At 49.3% G+C, this 13,923-nt stretch overlaps 7 protein-coding genes across 7 annotated transcripts; 3 read left to right on the top strand and 4 right to left on the bottom strand.

Annotated features, from left to right (window-relative positions):
- Window positions 1–42: 42 nt before the first annotated feature.
- Window positions 43–1,516, bottom strand: F5891DRAFT_636170 (uncharacterized protein). Its single transcript, XM_041372592.1, has 3 exons — window positions 1,254–1,516; window positions 1,101–1,195; window positions 43–1,039 (listed from the first exon to the last, which is right to left on the bottom strand). Exons 1-3 carry the CDS (start codon window positions 1,275–1,277, stop codon window positions 268–270), a joined length of 891 nt encoding a protein of 296 aa, XP_041231572.1. The 5' UTR covers window positions 1,278–1,516; the 3' UTR covers window positions 43–267.
- Window positions 1,517–2,748: 1,232 nt separating this feature from the next.
- Window positions 2,749–3,306, bottom strand: F5891DRAFT_636145 (uncharacterized protein). The gene is made up of 2 exons (XM_041372591.1): window positions 2,985–3,306; window positions 2,749–2,929 (listed from the first exon to the last, which is right to left on the bottom strand). Exons 1-2 carry the CDS (start codon window positions 3,220–3,222, stop codon window positions 2,901–2,903), a joined length of 267 nt encoding a protein of 88 aa, XP_041231571.1. The 5' UTR covers window positions 3,223–3,306; the 3' UTR covers window positions 2,749–2,900.
- Window positions 3,307–3,339: 33 nt separating this feature from the next.
- On the top strand, window positions 3,340–4,398 carry F5891DRAFT_636092 (Shr3 amino acid permease chaperone). The gene is made up of 4 exons (XM_041372589.1): window positions 3,340–3,554; window positions 3,616–3,840; window positions 3,897–3,944; window positions 3,997–4,398. Exons 1-4 carry the CDS (start codon window positions 3,506–3,508, stop codon window positions 4,260–4,262), a joined length of 588 nt encoding a protein of 195 aa, XP_041231570.1. The 5' UTR covers window positions 3,340–3,505; the 3' UTR covers window positions 4,263–4,398.
- Window positions 4,399–4,467: 69 nt separating this feature from the next.
- F5891DRAFT_636097 (LETM1-like protein-domain-containing protein) lies at window positions 4,468–6,985 on the bottom strand. The gene is made up of 7 exons (XM_041372590.1): window positions 6,481–6,985; window positions 6,280–6,423; window positions 5,614–6,228; window positions 5,367–5,561; window positions 5,156–5,314; window positions 4,818–5,106; window positions 4,468–4,768 (listed from the first exon to the last, which is right to left on the bottom strand). The coding sequence occupies exons 1-7, from the start codon at window positions 6,919–6,921 to the stop codon at window positions 4,674–4,676; spliced, it is 1,938 nt and encodes a 645-aa protein (XP_041231569.1). The 5' UTR covers window positions 6,922–6,985; the 3' UTR covers window positions 4,468–4,673.
- Window positions 6,986–7,107: 122 nt separating this feature from the next.
- Window positions 7,108–8,252, top strand: F5891DRAFT_1007606 (uncharacterized protein). The gene is given in 5 exon segments (XM_041360487.1): window positions 7,108–7,200; window positions 7,220–7,278; window positions 7,319–7,583; window positions 7,639–7,701; window positions 7,754–8,252. The coding sequence occupies 5 exon segments, from the start codon at window positions 7,165–7,167 to the stop codon at window positions 7,907–7,909; spliced, it is 579 nt and encodes a 192-aa protein (XP_041231568.1). The 5' UTR covers window positions 7,108–7,164; the 3' UTR covers window positions 7,910–8,252.
- Window positions 8,253–8,280: 28 nt separating this feature from the next.
- Window positions 8,281–10,775, top strand: F5891DRAFT_1007601 (uncharacterized protein). The gene is made up of 6 exons (XM_041360486.1): window positions 8,281–8,577; window positions 8,663–9,033; window positions 9,085–9,301; window positions 9,352–9,961; window positions 10,010–10,344; window positions 10,393–10,775. The coding sequence occupies exons 1-6, from the start codon at window positions 8,322–8,324 to the stop codon at window positions 10,626–10,628; spliced, it is 2,025 nt and encodes a 674-aa protein (XP_041231567.1). The 5' UTR covers window positions 8,281–8,321; the 3' UTR covers window positions 10,629–10,775.
- Window positions 10,776–11,159: 384 nt separating this feature from the next.
- Window positions 11,160–13,916, bottom strand: F5891DRAFT_1007599 (succinate dehydrogenase). Its single transcript, XM_041360485.1, has 13 exons — window positions 13,660–13,916; window positions 13,552–13,607; window positions 13,383–13,494; window positions 13,307–13,330; window positions 13,213–13,254; window positions 13,076–13,153; window positions 12,554–13,025; window positions 12,205–12,504; window positions 12,104–12,153; window positions 11,749–12,053; window positions 11,597–11,695; window positions 11,425–11,542; window positions 11,160–11,373 (listed from the first exon to the last, which is right to left on the bottom strand). The coding sequence occupies exons 1-13, from the start codon at window positions 13,786–13,788 to the stop codon at window positions 11,224–11,226; spliced, it is 1,935 nt and encodes a 644-aa protein (XP_041231566.1). The 5' UTR covers window positions 13,789–13,916; the 3' UTR covers window positions 11,160–11,223.
- Between the last annotated feature and the right edge of the window lie 7 nt (window positions 13,917–13,923).

Here is a 13,923-nt window from a genome sequence, read left to right as displayed (position 1 = left end):
CTACTACAAACAGGAACAAAGAATGCTTTGCGAATCGAGCTGAACTGACTGGCGCACGTCGAGCGTGTCCGCTGGCCGAGGTGATCAATCTATAGTCATGAGATTCGTTTACTAATACAATGCACAAGTTGAAGGTCTAAAGATGCGGATGAAGATATGATATAAGTAGTGTGATATAAGTGAACGATAATGATAATGCTGAGTATAACATTGTGATGTCGATGATGATAATGATCCATAGGTAATATGAAGGTGAGATGAAAGTTTTCACAAGTATTCGTTCGTAAACGAGGGCTGGGCCATCGGATACATCGTATTGTCTGGGTACGCGTAGTCTTCAAAGTACCCGGAGCCATGTTTCTGCAAAAACTCGTCTAATTCAGCTGGTAGGGGGTTGTTCAGATGTTTTCCTGAGGCGGGCTGGAACTGAAAGTTGACATCAGGAACGGGCTGCTGATAGTTGACATCAGAAAATAGCTCTGGGTCGAACTGCGGCATATGGAGAGTGGAGAGATCGACGGGGACAGTTGAGGGCCGGAAGTAGTTGAAGGTGGGGATGGGGAGCTGAGAAGGCTGTTCGTAGATGGAGGCGAAGCTCTCGGCAGGGAGATCGGGGAAGAGTCGCTCCCAGGGAAGTTCGGTGAGCTCGCCCGAGGATTGGGGGATGCCGGAGTCGCTGAACTCAGCAGGTGAGAGCGCATCACAGGAAACCAGCCCTCCGAGCTCGGGAAATGTTAGGTGGTTGAGATCCAGCGATGCAGGAATCTCTATTTCTGGCTTCATAAACCGAGTAGAGGGGTAAGGCGCGGCGGCGGTCCGTCGGGCAGCTTTTCCACCGGGGCTGCGACGCGCTTTGGGCTCGTAGCCATGTAGTTGTTTGCGGTGACGCGTCAAGCTACCCGGATCGGTGGTGGAAAACGCACACCCAGAGTGAGGGCACGTCTTCGAACGTTCACGAGTGTGTGTCCTGATGTGCGTCTGCAGATTTGACTTCTGAAGGGTCTTGTAATCGCAGTTAGGGAATGGGCATGCGTGCATACTGATCAGATAGTAAATAGGTCAGGAACCATTTAGGATGGTGATAAGGTACGAGCACGTACAGAGCCTCCTTGTGTTCATCGTGCGTACGCATGTGTCTAGGAAGATCCGCCTTGCGGCTTATAGTCTTGTGGCAGACAGGGCAGTTGACAGGTGTCTGTAGATAAAATCTCATAAGTACAAGGCGTGGGATGTGAGGAAGGCTAGAAGCGTACCATGTTACGTCCTGCAGCAGGCATATTGTGATAATGTTTGATAGGATAGAAGGGGTTGTGAATGATCTGGGGAGTGGAGTTAAATCCTTGAAGTGAATGAATAGCGAGTGCGTTGTGTGAAATCTACACATCTTGCGCGCTTCTTTTAAAGCACCAGGCGCGCTATGGACATCGAGTACGATTGCTTTTCTGCGGCGCGCATTTCTGCCTTTAAAGGCAAAAAGTGCGAAGCAATCGTGTGCGATGGTCTAAGCATAAGGGACGAGCCACTCGGTTAGCGGGGAAGGTAAAAGTGTTGGAAGAGGGTTCGATTGCGTCCTAACACTTTTCATTTTTTGCCTTGTAAGGTAATTTCTTATTACCTTCTCGATGTGGAGATGAGTGGCTCGGTGTTCGGACCTGAAGGCCTCATGGATGGGGAAGTATGCTGTAGGGACCCATACTAGTAGACCCTTCCGAAGAGAGCTTTGCCTCGAGGCGCTGTTGAAGGCATTGAAGATGGTATGGAGTTTCAATTCCTAGTACGAATATCAAGGACTGCATTTGCAGTCACCGACAATGAAATATTAGAAGACTCGGAGGACGATGAAGAACAACAAGACCAAGTCGCCAAGTGAAACTTGAACTGCTATTAACACCGCTTACGTCAGCAAGAACAAACCACGACGGTAGGGGCTAATAATTTGTACTAAACAAGCACTACCATGATTATCACCAATTATCCCTACTACACGCAGGCGGAGTCTTCGAACAACAACCGTCGGGACCTATACTGGTTCGTTTGTACCAAGTTTGCCTATCAAGGAGTTCCGAGATGGCAACTAATGATGAAAGATGTGGCGGAGAGCTTGAATACTCTTAAGGAGAGACATAGTGAGTACACGGTGTCACTCGATGAAGAGGCCGGGGACCTCAAAAGAATGGAATCATAAGCTTGCTTTCGTACTTGTCCGATATCTCCCTTGTTCTGCATACAAGTTCTGAACTTTTCAGTACTCGGTTTGAGCCCGTATTGCCAAATGCTAGTAAGGGCCGGTCCATGTTTCGTAGAATTTGTATCAAGGTCCCGAATAATCTTGTGATTTTTGTGTGGCGGTGGGGACAGTAGAGCGTGATCTGGTCCGACCCGACCATGTTATAATTTGCGAAGAACCACCTCCCTTATGAATGTTGGTGATAGTGGCAGAAGTTTGCCTGATGTTAGGACAGGTGCTTCCAATACGACCGCAACAGTACAAGGCGAAGGAGCCGCGCGGCCCGTAGGATGATAATTTTGCGAACATCTGAGGGTAATGATGGCCTGATAAACGCCTCCAATCAACACTCCACTATCTCTCACAGCCGATCCAATCTACTCCAGAAATAATCACATCCTGCACCTCCGCGAGGATGAGTATTGTGCACTAATACATAATAAGTATCAGCAGAGCGACAAAGCAGCTATGATAGGAGATACCAATTCACCGGCTACTGGTGATATCATCGTCTATTCTGGTCAATGTGGGTCAAGGATTTTCCCTGCTTAGTATATCGGCACCACGTCTTATCAAGAAAGGTTCTAGGAGAAGGGGTCGATAGCAGAAGCTCTTGTGGAGAGATTGGACTGGAAATTAGTGATGGCGAGTCGGTTACTCGACTAGAGACGATTCAAAATAGAGTGATAAGATACGTTGACGCTGTGGCCCAGGAGAGGTAAGTCACGGTAGAGTAGAATATATATATATAACTTACCAAAATATTGAAAGTTGAGATTGACTGTCGCAGCAATCATATCAACAGGACTATGACATCTGGAAATCAAGGTCTTCTCGTTCGTCACATCTGTGAAGGAGACCGCGTAAAGCTTGCAAGTAAACATGATGGGTTTACATTTTCTACGGAACCGTTTGAAAAGGCGCGGGCCCGCTGCGAGACTCGCGGTGAGGCTACTCACATCCAAAAATCGACACAGAAGGCTACACATTTTCATAACTGATTCCAGATAGTATGTCTGCGTGAGGAGAGCATCACCCCAACCCGGTGTGCAGTGAGCGTCATAAGCTTGAAAGTCGATACTACTGATCCAGAGAAAACCAAGTCGAGACATCCCGGATCGGATGACGCTCAATTGCTTCCGACGCAGTTCGGGAACTCGGCCCTCGAGATCGGGTCAGATACTTACCAAATATTCGAAGTGACTTCACAGCGACGGTCATTCAACAAAGTTTATCACGACCAGTTGCTTCCAAGCATCGCTGGACAAACTCGCAGTGATGGGTGTACGAGCTGGTGTTGTTGTTTGCATAACCTCCTTCTTACTCGGTCAGTTTACTTTTTCACGACTTCCTCGGCGTCGACGTGTCATGTTAACACCTACTTTCAGGTTCACTCTTTACTCATTGGATTGCAGACTCTCTGACTCTGTGGAAGTCACCAGTAACTGACGAGCATTTGTGGACCGCGGCTCTTTACTACTCGATACTGACCAAAGGTCCCGTGCAAATCCTCTACGTACTCTTTGGCATCATTATACTTGGCGGAACAACCATCTTTTGGAGTTTCAACGATTTGGAAGCGGGCAACTTGATGTTTGACGGAGGGAGCATATGTATGTGTTTTGCTCAAGTTCTCCATCGAACGTTTATCACTTATTCTATTTCTTAGTCCTCTACGGCGTTGCTGTCATCATGTATGCGTACTCTGTCATTCCCAGTCAGTCGAATCATAAAACCACGAGTCGCGATACTAAAAATATTCATTCCAGATCTCATGGATCAGTTCACGACAATCCCGCCCTACCATATGAAGGACGCGTTTCCACGTTTGCTAAGAACACCTACTCTTGATCTCGCGTCAAACCACCTCGTTTGCAGCGTAGCGCTGACAGGTGTCCTGATACTTCAGGCTGGTCGGTGGTGGGCTGAACTATCCGACGGTGATGACGACGAAGAATATTTCTCTGAAAAAGTTGAAGACAGTAACGCTGTTGAGGACACAAAGTCAATGACTCCCCTCGTAACAACCGCATGATGAAAGCCACCTTTCCGCACATTATCTTCATGCAAGACTGCTTCCCAGTTATCCACACCTCTAGCACTCGTGCGTGCTCAAGTTTCAATTCACTGTTGGATGGTCTGGCCCCATCTAATACCCTTCACGATCATCGCACATGGCATATATTGGTTCCCGGGTCATCACATCTTCGTGCGGCAACAATGCTTCCATTGCGCACTGGACGAGTACTATTTACAAGCCGTTAATGATATATCATATGAACATGATGACGGCAAAGACTTGAATAATGACGACATTTTGGAGATTCCAGAACGATCCACACGATCCACTCGCCTTTGCTGGCCGAAGCCTCAGTACTAAGTTCTTATGGTACGTATGGATAATAGAGTTGTGCTCTAGTCTATGTGTAAAATGCCTGAATGAGCCTTACTCCTGGACAATGTCCTCCTTCCTCGGTCTCGAGTCCTTGATTTCTTTGCCCTGACCTATTAACGTTTGAGCCTCATCATCGATCTCGATACCTAGCCTCATGATTAGATCATGTCCCCAATAGATGACCAGGTTGCTCACCAAGGCCCTCTTCCTTTACAAGACCGAGTACGTGCTCCAGCTCCACAAACCCATCTTTGTCGACATCTAGCTTTTGGATCACTGCTTGTCCAACTACGTCGTCAGGCTTGTGCTTGATCACAGCGAGTGCCTTTTCTAAGTCCTTCACAGGTATGCGTCCTTGTGGATCTGCAGAGAACATCTGCAAGGAATCACCAACACGTGAATCGTATTCTTGCAATTGAGTATCGATTTTTGTGAGCATTGTCCGGATACGTTTTGTCAGCGCCCCTGAAGGTGACTTGGGATCCTGAGTAAGATAATTAGTATGGAAATTGCAACAAAATTCAAAATACTACCTCTTCCGCCTGAAGGTTCTCCTCCATGAGGGCGCGTAGTTCATCACGTTCTTTCAGGACGCTAGACTGTGCCGACAAAATCGACAACGCTTCGCCAAGCTCCTTCAGTTGCTCGGTGGTCATACGAGCGTTCTCCTCTTCGAACCGTTCCGGATGAAGCTGCACCATGTAAATTAAAACATAGAAGCTAGGGTCTGAGGGTCAAAGTCACCTCAGTGTCAGGCAGAAGAGATTGTGCGGTGCGTGCTTCCGACTCGTCGGCCTCACGCTTGGCGCGGCGCGCATCTTCTTCCTTTTGTTCCTGCTCCTCTTCATCTTCAATGAGCTCCTCTTGCTGTTGTAGAACTTCGAGCTTCTGTTTGTAGCTAGCGCTGTCCGAGTCAACCTCTAGTTCAGCCTCATTTAGCTGAGAGCGGACAGCGTCAATGATGAAGAGGAGAGTAAAAGGGAGTACGAACCAAGTTATCTGGCAATCCGCTCAGGACACTTTCAAGGCTCTTAATGACAGTTGTTTTTCCATCTTCATCTTCACCAGGCTTGCGGTCGAAATGAAATGCTCGCCCGAGAATCAATAGTACACCAGAAACACGATTATGAAGATGCAGGTGAATCCACGTAGTCAACTCGTCCCGGAGTCGTGCAGGAGAAACGCCAGTGGTACGGATACCACGCGATTGGCATGCAGCCTGCAACTCCGAAGTCGACAACTCATCGACACCTTCCGAGTAAATGACTTGATCGTCTCGGCGAAGATTCATGAGACGGGAACGAATGGCACCCCGAAGGAAATTGTCTGTGCCGAATGCATTGACACCCATGTACCGACACATTGAAACGAGTTGCGGCCGAGACAAGTTATCAAGAGTAAGGTCATCGTCAAAGAGCTTAGCAACATTGATGATATCCGTTGCAGAGGGCGACTCTCCGGTGGAACGGACCCTCCTGAAAAACTCTTCGAAGGCGTCCGAGCCTACTATGTGGGCATTTGCCTTTAAGCCAGACTCTCGCAACGTTTCCTGGAGGAACTTTGCCATTTCGAGTCTCACTCGGAGGAGCTTTCGTTGTTTCTCTTCCTACTTGTGTATTAGCCAAGCGAAAGGAGAAAATAAGTCATAATGCCTTACAGCAGCAAATTTGTCTTCAAAAGTCGATGGAAGCATATTGGGGAATAGTTTCAAAGCAACAGGAAGTAGGAGCTCCATGAATGGCACAATGATGAAAACAGCGAAGGGTACGAGTCGAAGCAAGTCCTGGGTCGTACGCTTTAGCTAGATACCAATTATCATAAACTTGGCCGTCAGCGGTGTCAGAGATAATGTGCTCGCCTGTCGCCGTTCTCTTCGGGTCAAGCTTTCTCCATGAAGAATCTTCCACTGCAGTCTGGCGGAGATCCTGACTTCCGAAACAAGTAGCTTCGAGCCATGCCAATAGTGCGCCGCTTCGTGTTTCACTTTTTTCCAAGCCCGAGTCATGAACGGCGCGTCAGAGGCAGGATCCTTAGGTGCAGGGGGTGCGGCCTTTGGTTCAAGAGTGGATGGATCGTCGGTGACAATTTTAGTCGTAGCATCACGGCTTGCAGGAGCAGACGAAGAAGTTGATGTGCTCTGGGAGCGGCGCAAAATAAGAGCATAAGTTACGGAGTGCGGCGACACAATGCGAGTACGTGGACCCAGAGAAATGTAACGAGTGGTTCGTGCTTCGATAAGTTGACGGCTATAACACCGCACAAAGGCAGCTTGCTGGGAGCGCGGTAGCCATACTGACATGGACGTTAAGAGAAAAATTGAAGAGTTGTAGCTAGCTAGATTATTGGTCGACCATAAAATTCACGGAATAGCACCAAATTGCCAATTGCGTATGTATGTCGTTCGGCCAACGTTCGGCAGAATCATAATCGAACTCCGACACATTCTTGTCGGTAATAATACTCAAAACAAACATCGATCGGACATTGAACATCCTTCCGGCATAGCGGCAAATTGAACTGTACACCATACCATATCCAGAGTATGCAAACTCTTCGATGCATCCGCCGTGCGGTTACGGTTGCGGGCCCAGGTCCAGTCACGTCTTGGATTCACTTCCAGGAGCATCACTGGGGCAACACCTCCTTCTACGCCATGGTTCATCGATTACTGAAGGGCCAGTTCAATCAATCACTAGGCATACTCCTCCTCACCTCGCTCCAAAAACCCATGAGCTTCCAGAAAACCTCTCTGCCGGGATAAGGCAACTATTTGTGCAGCTCAGTAAATCTCCTTTGCTAGAGCCATCGACTTTGAGTGTCCAACGACCTATCGCCTCTCTTCCTGGTCCTCCATTACCTCGAACGTTACCCAAGGGCCGCCGGAAACGCGGGCGCACATACTCTGGAGAAGGCCTTGCGGAAGAGCCTGGAGGTATATGGGACTGGGTAGTCACTGCTCAAGTGTGTACCGTACTGGCGTCCTCTGTGTCTTTCTTGCTAACCACTGTTTCGCAAGGTAAAAGAAGGCACCGAAAACCGAGGATCGATAGAAGCTGTCGTACGTCAAGTGCGAAAGACTGTGCGTCTGCTCAGCCCTTTTTCTTTTGCAGTAACTGAAAATTGTCGTCTAGCTACTGTCTGTGGACCCACCGCTGCCTCTTGCACCCAATTCTAAGCGGAGAATGCTCAATGGGTGGGCCATGATTGATGCAGGCAAATTTGCCGTACATATACTGAGCTGCGATGCGCGGCGGAAATATTTCGAAAGATCAGCTGCTGAGTGGTAGTTTGTGGCAACCACTACGACGAATTATGATACATCCCCAACTCCCACTTTAGTGGGAAGACCGCACTGACGTCGAGACATGTATTCATCGATTTGCGCCACGCTATCGCACGCTCTACAACAGGCTCTCTCATCGAAAAGGTGTAATGCACTCGCTAATTATGTTCGGCAACGTGTACTGTCCCTATTTCATGCTGGAGCAAGTGTTTTGAGTGATGTATTTATTGAGATTTGACTCGCTCTCGGATAAGGACGTTTTGATGGCGTTGACTACATCTTCTTATGTAATGAGTCAAAACCACTATGTGCATGAAAAATAATAATTCCATGTATTTTGACAAAAATAGCAAATATTCGAGATAAAGTATATATCAAAGTTCCCATGAAGTTCCCATGGTTGTTATTTGACCACCATGTCGAGCAGAGCAGGTGGCCTGTACGGCGGCATCCAATTCTCTACTGGCGCAACCTTTAGCCTTTCCTCATCATCTACATCTGCTTCGCCTGCAACACCAACACCTGCAACCAGAGTAGACAAAGTCGAAACTCCCGCAGCTCTAGAGGCTATTTCAGCACCGGCACCAAGTAATACAAGCAATGATGGAACCAAGGCAGAGGATGGAAGTATTGGAGGAACAGAATCTGGGTCTGTAGGAAAGCTTTCAGCCGGTATCTCCCCCTCCTCTGCACATCGAGTCTAGAAGCAAAATATTGACCGTTGCAATCATCATGCCACTCCTCCGAACTCGCACAGGATGGTCCGCTGCGCTTGCGTTTGCCCCCGTCCGTCGTGCACCAGCAAAACCCAAGCCCGCTTTAACTCGCCTTCCCATGGGTGCCAAGACTTTACCCACTCCTGCAACAGCTGCAATTTCCGCTGCCATGCCAGCTTCGGGCCTTTCCGCAACAGCCGTCGTCTTCGCTCCGCCAGAACTAGTAACTACGGATCAACAAGAAGAAGTTAAGGATGATACCGTTCAGAAGGACTCCACGTGGCGCAAAAAGGAAGGCTGGGGCAAGAAAGTCAAACCTCCATCCATGATACTCGATGAAGATATCAATGGCTTCAAGGCGCAGCATAAACGCAGGGCTGGCGGAGGGGGCGGTGGAAGGAAGGGGAGGAAGGTATGTATTTCTTGACCCAGTTTGGTATCTTCATTGATTCTTGATATGCAGAATAAGAATGCCCCAGTTGCGGCAGTATGGGATCCGTTGGAGCCTTACGACACTCTCAAGCCGAATGACTACAACGAATATAAGTTATGGAAGCAACGTGACCGCGTCGAGCGGGCATCCGAACGTGCGGCTGAAAGGAAACGTGCTCGCGAGGCTCTCGACAGAGGAAGTGACCACACAGGCAGCGACAGTGAAGGCCAACGCCCCAAAAAGAGTGGTGTGCAAACCAACCCTGGATATGTAGCAAGGTTTAACTTTTGGTTTCAGGGAGATTTGACCACGGGTCTTTCGATAAGTGGTCTCGCGCAGATGACGAACGTCCCCGTGGGCTTGGTGCCTCCAACACTCCGGCAGTTCATGTGGATCGCAATATGTCAGGGGAGGAGGCCTTTCAGCGGCGACTTGCAATGTCTGCTGGTGCCGCCGCTCGAGTACCGTCACCGACTCCTGTGCCTGTTGATCATAACTTATCGGGTGAGGAAGCCTATCAGCGCCGCCTTGCCATGGCCTCGGGAGGTAACCGCCCGCCCGTGTTCTCTGCATCCGCTTCCCCTCTCCGTCAACCATCGCCGGGCGGCAGCGATGACGAGCCATCAAGCCAGCCACCTGCTCCCGTAATGCATCCGGCACAATTGATGGTGCCTGTGCCTCCAACGCGTTCTCCCCCTCCATTGGCATACAACCCCTTTGCACCGCCGGCAAATATTCCACCGCCGCCACCTCCACCATCATCTCAAATACCAGTTGCACTTGAGGACAAGGTCAAGGCTGCCGCAAGTATCGCAGCACGTCTTAGTGCGCTTGCTGCGGCTGCAGGTGGGTCGGGGCCAGGATCAAGTCTACCTGGCGCACTACCGCAAGAAGATGCTCAAACACGGTATGCCCGTGTACACTTACTGTCGAATGTGTCTGACAATTATGTCAGCCCTGATCCACAGGGTTTTGCAGCTCGTATGATGGCTAAGTGGGGGCACAAGGAAGGTCAAGGTCTGGGTGCCGATGGGAGCGGTATTGTAAACGCTCTTACAGTGGAGCAAATCGCTGCCCAAGGCAAAGGCAAGAAGGGTCAAAATCAAGCGCAGGGCCAAGTTAAAGTTAAACCAGCTATGGGTTCAAAGATGGGTCGGATCATCAATGACAACGAGGACGCGAAGGGTCGTGAAGATCGTTTAAGGTTTGGGGAGGCGAGTCGCGTGGTAGTGTTAACCAATATGGTTGGACCGGAAGATGTAGACGATGGCGATCTGAGAGATGAAATCGGTCAGTCTCAGACATTTCATTTGTCAGATTTTGACTAAATTCCTCCAGGCGAAGAGTGTTCGAAGAATGGAACCGTCGAGCGAGTTATTGTACATCTGACTCAACCTCAGCCGGCGGATCCAGAGGAATCTGTCCGCATATTTGTGTTGTTTGCAGGTCCCTCTGGTGCGTGGAAGACCGTGAGGGAGTTGGATGGCAGGTACTTTGGAGGGAGGGCTGTGCGGGCAAGATACTTTTCGGAAACTGCTTTCTCTCTACATGACTTGGATGTTGCAATCACTTAGCTACTAAGTAGGATCAGTCGATATACAATTTATGGGTCGCCCGGATGTACAGCGACCATTGCAAATGTATTAGTCAGAGTCCCCTATCTATGTTCTAGTTGCAGCCGTTCCGACCTAGCGCACGATGGGACTTGCTGATAGGCCGGCAAGCAACCAGTCAAGTATGACTTCTCACTGATTAAATTTAAATATAGAACTCGCTAAATTTACATGGGCAGAACTTCCAGCCGAAACTAAGACCAGCCTGGCAGATATTCGACTGTAGGTCTTTAATTTTTACTAAATCTAAATCTGACCATCATTTATGTAGTGTATTCCCTCTTCTTCCATATTTTCGCTACAACCCGGACGTAGCCACTCCCACAACTTGGGCTGCGCGGTCCGCTTATGCAACCATCCACCGAGATGTACGTGACGCTATCGCAAAGGTATCTAACACCAAGAGCGAGCACGCTCATCCCAAAGTACCTAGAAGAGATTTCGAGATACTTATAAACTCCTTGAGTTCGGGGTCTCATCATCACGTCTTCGAACATCTTAGAAGCACTTTTTTATAGTACTATTAGCTACTACATCCTAGTATTCGACAATCTGCTCAATATGTCCGCTTGAATGGCGGGACTGCCTTGCATTCATTTTCATCCAGAGTCTCGCCAATGACACTCCGGTACTTGAGAGTGACGTCGGGCAAGTTGATATCGGGCTGTATTGTCAGGGTGTGCTTCATCCAGTGGTCGTCGTCACGCTACAGATACGTTTAACAGATAGATTCACCAGGTGTGATACAAACACTAACCTCCGGGAAGTCCTCACGAGCATGAGCACCTCGGGACTCCTTACGAGCAGCAGCGGCCGTGATAGTTTGAACCGCACACTGAAGGAGGTTGCGTAGTTCAAGAGTCTCGACGAGATCACTAAGATGAACGCATGAGCAGGAAATCAGCATCCCCATAAACACAAAGCCGTACGAGTTCCAGATCATGCTCCTATCCTTGATGCCAACATTATCAAACGATTTGTATATTTGATGTATCTTCTGAACACCTTCATCGAGAGTCTGTTGTGTGCTGCGATGATCGTCAGTATCCTTTTTCATTCCGACGTAGTGGGTGGAACGCACCGGAAGACAGCGGCATCGCTTTGCATGGCTTTTTGCATCTCTAGCCTAATTTCGGCAGTAGGCTTGGGACCATCTGCATTTCTGATCTGGTCCAAGAACTCCACGCTCTGAAGGCCAGACTCTTCAGGAATAGCTTTGTGAGCTTTTCCGGGAGTCAAGGTCTCCGCAATATGATGAGCACATGCGCGACCAAAGACGACGAGATCCAGGAGGGAGTTTGCACCGAGACGGTTCGCGCCGTGAACGGACACGCACGCGGCCTCACCAGCTGCATACAGACCAGGAACGATCTTGTCCTTGCCATTCTGATCACAGTATAAGCAGGATGCGACCAGTGCAACTAGCCCAAGCTCACCTCGTCAACAGTCAGCACCTCACCAGTGTACCTGGTGGGAATACCACCCACTATCAAAAGGTCAGCTACAGTCCAGAAGATAGTATAGTAAAGATACTGACTGTTGTAATGGACAGTGGGCAGCACTGGGATAGGCTCCTTGGTGACATCGACTCCAGAGAAAATAGCAGCAGTCTCGGAGATACCGGGAAGCCTCTCGTGGAGGACTTCCGGAGGTAAATGGCTAAGCTGAAGGTAAAGGTGGTCCTTCTCAGGCCCAACACCACGGCCTTCACGGATCTCAATCGTCATCGAACGAGATACGACATCACGGGAAGCAAGATCCTTGGCCGTGGGTGCATAACGCTCCATGAAACGCTCGCCCTCAGAGTTCAGGAGGTAACCTCCCTCACCACGGGAACCTAACGTACAGTCAGCCACAAGGCAGATATCTGACAGAAAGACAGTCACCCTCAGTGATAAGGCAGCCGGCGCCATAGATGCCGGTTGGGTGGAACTGAACAAACTCCAGATCCTGCAGAGGAAGGCCAGCACGAGCAATCATTGCATTACCATCACCTGAACAGGTGTGCGCACTCGTGCAGCTGAAATAGGCACGACCGTAACCGCCGGTTGCGAGGACTGTCTTATGTGCCCTGAAGCGGTGAAGCGTACCGTCCTCCATATTGAGCGCAATGACCCCAACACACTCGCCATCCTGCATGATCAAGTCCAGAGCAAAGTATTCGATGAAGAAATTCGTGTTGTGTCGCAGCGACTGGCCGTAAAGGGTGTGGAGGAGAGCGTGACCGGTACGATCGGCAGCCGCAGCACAACGATATGCTTGACCACCCTTGCCATACTTCAAAGACTGACCACCAAAGGCACGTTGGTAAATCTTTCCATCCTTGGTACGGGAGAATGGGACACCATAATGTTCAAGCTAGAAAAAGTAATCAGCCAAAGAAACGAGTACGTAAGGTCTAAGCTGACCTCGTAGACGGATCTGGGAGCCTCACGACACATATAATGGATGGCATCTTGGTCACCAAGCCAGTCGGAGCCTTTAACCTGTAAAAATTCAGCTCAACTACACGACTCGAGAGCGTAATGTATCAAAGGACACGAACTGTATCGTACATATGCCACCGCCAGTCGTCTTCAGTCATGTTCTACATGCAACTCATCAGTGAAAAGAGTATAAACTCCTCAAGGTGCGCTTACACCAAGAGCAGCATTGATACCACCCTTGAAATGTGATATGAGTGTGTCAGATACTGCTGAACATGGCGCAACATACCTGTGCCGCAACAGTGTGACTCCGGGTTGGGAATAACTTGGTGATACATGCCGTGTTGAAGCCAGCTTCCGCAAGACCGAAGGCAGCGCGAAGACCTGCACCGCCAGCACCACTAAAGGGTCGCATACTCAGCTCTGATGATTATTTATGGGTTCCGAGCGTTACTCACACGACAATAGCATCGTACTCGTGTTCAATAAGAGGGTATTTGCCTGAAGACCAGGACTTAAAAACCATCAGAATAGTAGAAAAAAGACATGGGAGCTGGGAGACATACCTTGACCTCCTCTGCCTTGACTGGATTAGACGCTACGACTCTCCTGACGGGGAGTGAGGTGGAAAAAGCGCGTTGATGATGAAGCAGAGCCCGAGAGGGCACCGCCTTAGACACCGACTTCCTGAACATGGATGTTGTCGTCGTCGACGGTGAGGAAGAAAAATAAACAAAAGACTTGCGAAAAACCCGATGAGCTACGGGAAAGTTGTTGACTCCGGAGGCCTTGCAATGGGAAATCACGCGCCGAGTCGGCCAATGACCTTC

This window comes from Suillus fuscotomentosus (assembly GCF_016647785.1).
Source record: "Suillus fuscotomentosus strain FC203 chromosome Unknown F5891scaffold_6, whole genome shotgun sequence".
Classification (NCBI taxonomy): Eukaryota; Fungi; Basidiomycota; class Agaricomycetes; order Boletales; family Suillaceae; genus Suillus; species Suillus fuscotomentosus.
Note: the sequence above shows the minus strand (reverse complement) of the source record. Positions and strands in the feature narration are given on the sequence as shown.

Excerpts from the sequence above, each read along its gene's own strand:
- F5891DRAFT_1007606 (XM_041360487.1), top strand. The coding sequence starts at position 7,165 with ATGCAAACTCTTCGATGCATCCGCCGTGCGGTTACG. Across the intron at positions 7,279-7,318 it reads ACACCTCCTTCTACGCCATG|GCATACTCCTCCTCACCTCG; the intron begins GTTCATCGATTA and ends ATCAATCACTAG. Across the intron at positions 7,584-7,638 it reads ACTGGGTAGTCACTGCTCAA|GTAAAAGAAGGCACCGAAAA; the intron begins GTGTGTACCGTA and ends CTGTTTCGCAAG.
- F5891DRAFT_1007601 (XM_041360486.1), top strand. The coding sequence starts at position 8,322 with ATGTCGAGCAGAGCAGGTGGCCTGTACGGCGGCATCCAATTCTCTACT. Across the intron at positions 9,302-9,351 it reads CCAACGCCCCAAAAAGAGTG|GGAGATTTGACCACGGGTCT; the intron begins GTGTGCAAACCA and ends TTTTGGTTTCAG. Across the intron at positions 9,962-10,009 it reads CAAGAAGATGCTCAAACACG|CCCTGATCCACAGGGTTTTG; the intron begins GTATGCCCGTGT and ends CAATTATGTCAG.
- F5891DRAFT_1007599 (XM_041360485.1), bottom strand. The coding sequence starts at position 13,788 with ATGTTCAGGAAGTCGGTGTCTAAGGCGGTGCCCTCTCGGGCTCTGCTT. Across the intron at positions 12,505-12,553 it reads CGGCTGCCTTATCACTGAGG|GTTCCCGTGGTGAGGGAGGT; the intron begins GTGACTGTCTTT and ends ACTGTACGTTAG. Across the intron at positions 11,543-11,596 it reads AGGAGCATGATCTGGAACTC|TGATCTCGTCGAGACTCTTG; the intron begins GTACGGCTTTGT and ends CGTTCATCTTAG.
- F5891DRAFT_636170 (XM_041372592.1), bottom strand. The coding sequence starts at position 1,277 with ATGCCTGCTGCAGGACGTAACATG. Across the intron at positions 1,196-1,253 it reads CTGCTGCAGGACGTAACATG|ACACCTGTCAACTGCCCTGT; the intron begins GTACGCTTCTAG and ends TTTTATCTACAG. Across the intron at positions 1,040-1,100 it reads GATGAACACAAGGAGGCTCT|TATGCACGCATGCCCATTCC; the intron begins GTACGTGCTCGT and ends CTATCTGATCAG.
- F5891DRAFT_636097 (XM_041372590.1), bottom strand. The coding sequence starts at position 6,921 with ATGTCAGTATGGCTACCGCGCTCCCAGCAAGCTGCCTTTGTGCGGTGT. Across the intron at positions 6,424-6,480 it reads CCCGAAGAGAACGGCGACAG|CTAAAGCGTACGACCCAGGA; the intron begins GCGAGCACATTA and ends ATTGGTATCTAG. Across the intron at positions 6,229-6,279 it reads TTGAAGACAAATTTGCTGCT|GAAGAGAAACAACGAAAGCT; the intron begins GTAAGGCATTAT and ends ATACACAAGTAG.
- F5891DRAFT_636145 (XM_041372591.1), bottom strand. The coding sequence starts at position 3,222 with ATGAAAATGTGTAGCCTTCTGTGTCGATTTTTGGATGTGAGTAGCCTC. Across the intron at positions 2,930-2,984 it reads TCTCAACTTTCAATATTTTG|CGTCAACGTATCTTATCACT; the intron begins GTAAGTTATATA and ends CCTGGGCCACAG.
- F5891DRAFT_636092 (XM_041372589.1), top strand. The coding sequence starts at position 3,506 with ATGGGTGTACGAGCTGGTGTTGTTGTTTGCATAACCTCCTTCTTACTC. Across the intron at positions 3,841-3,896 it reads GTTTGACGGAGGGAGCATAT|TCCTCTACGGCGTTGCTGTC; the intron begins GTATGTGTTTTG and ends TCTATTTCTTAG. Across the intron at positions 3,945-3,996 it reads TGCGTACTCTGTCATTCCCA|ATCTCATGGATCAGTTCACG; the intron begins GTCAGTCGAATC and ends TATTCATTCCAG.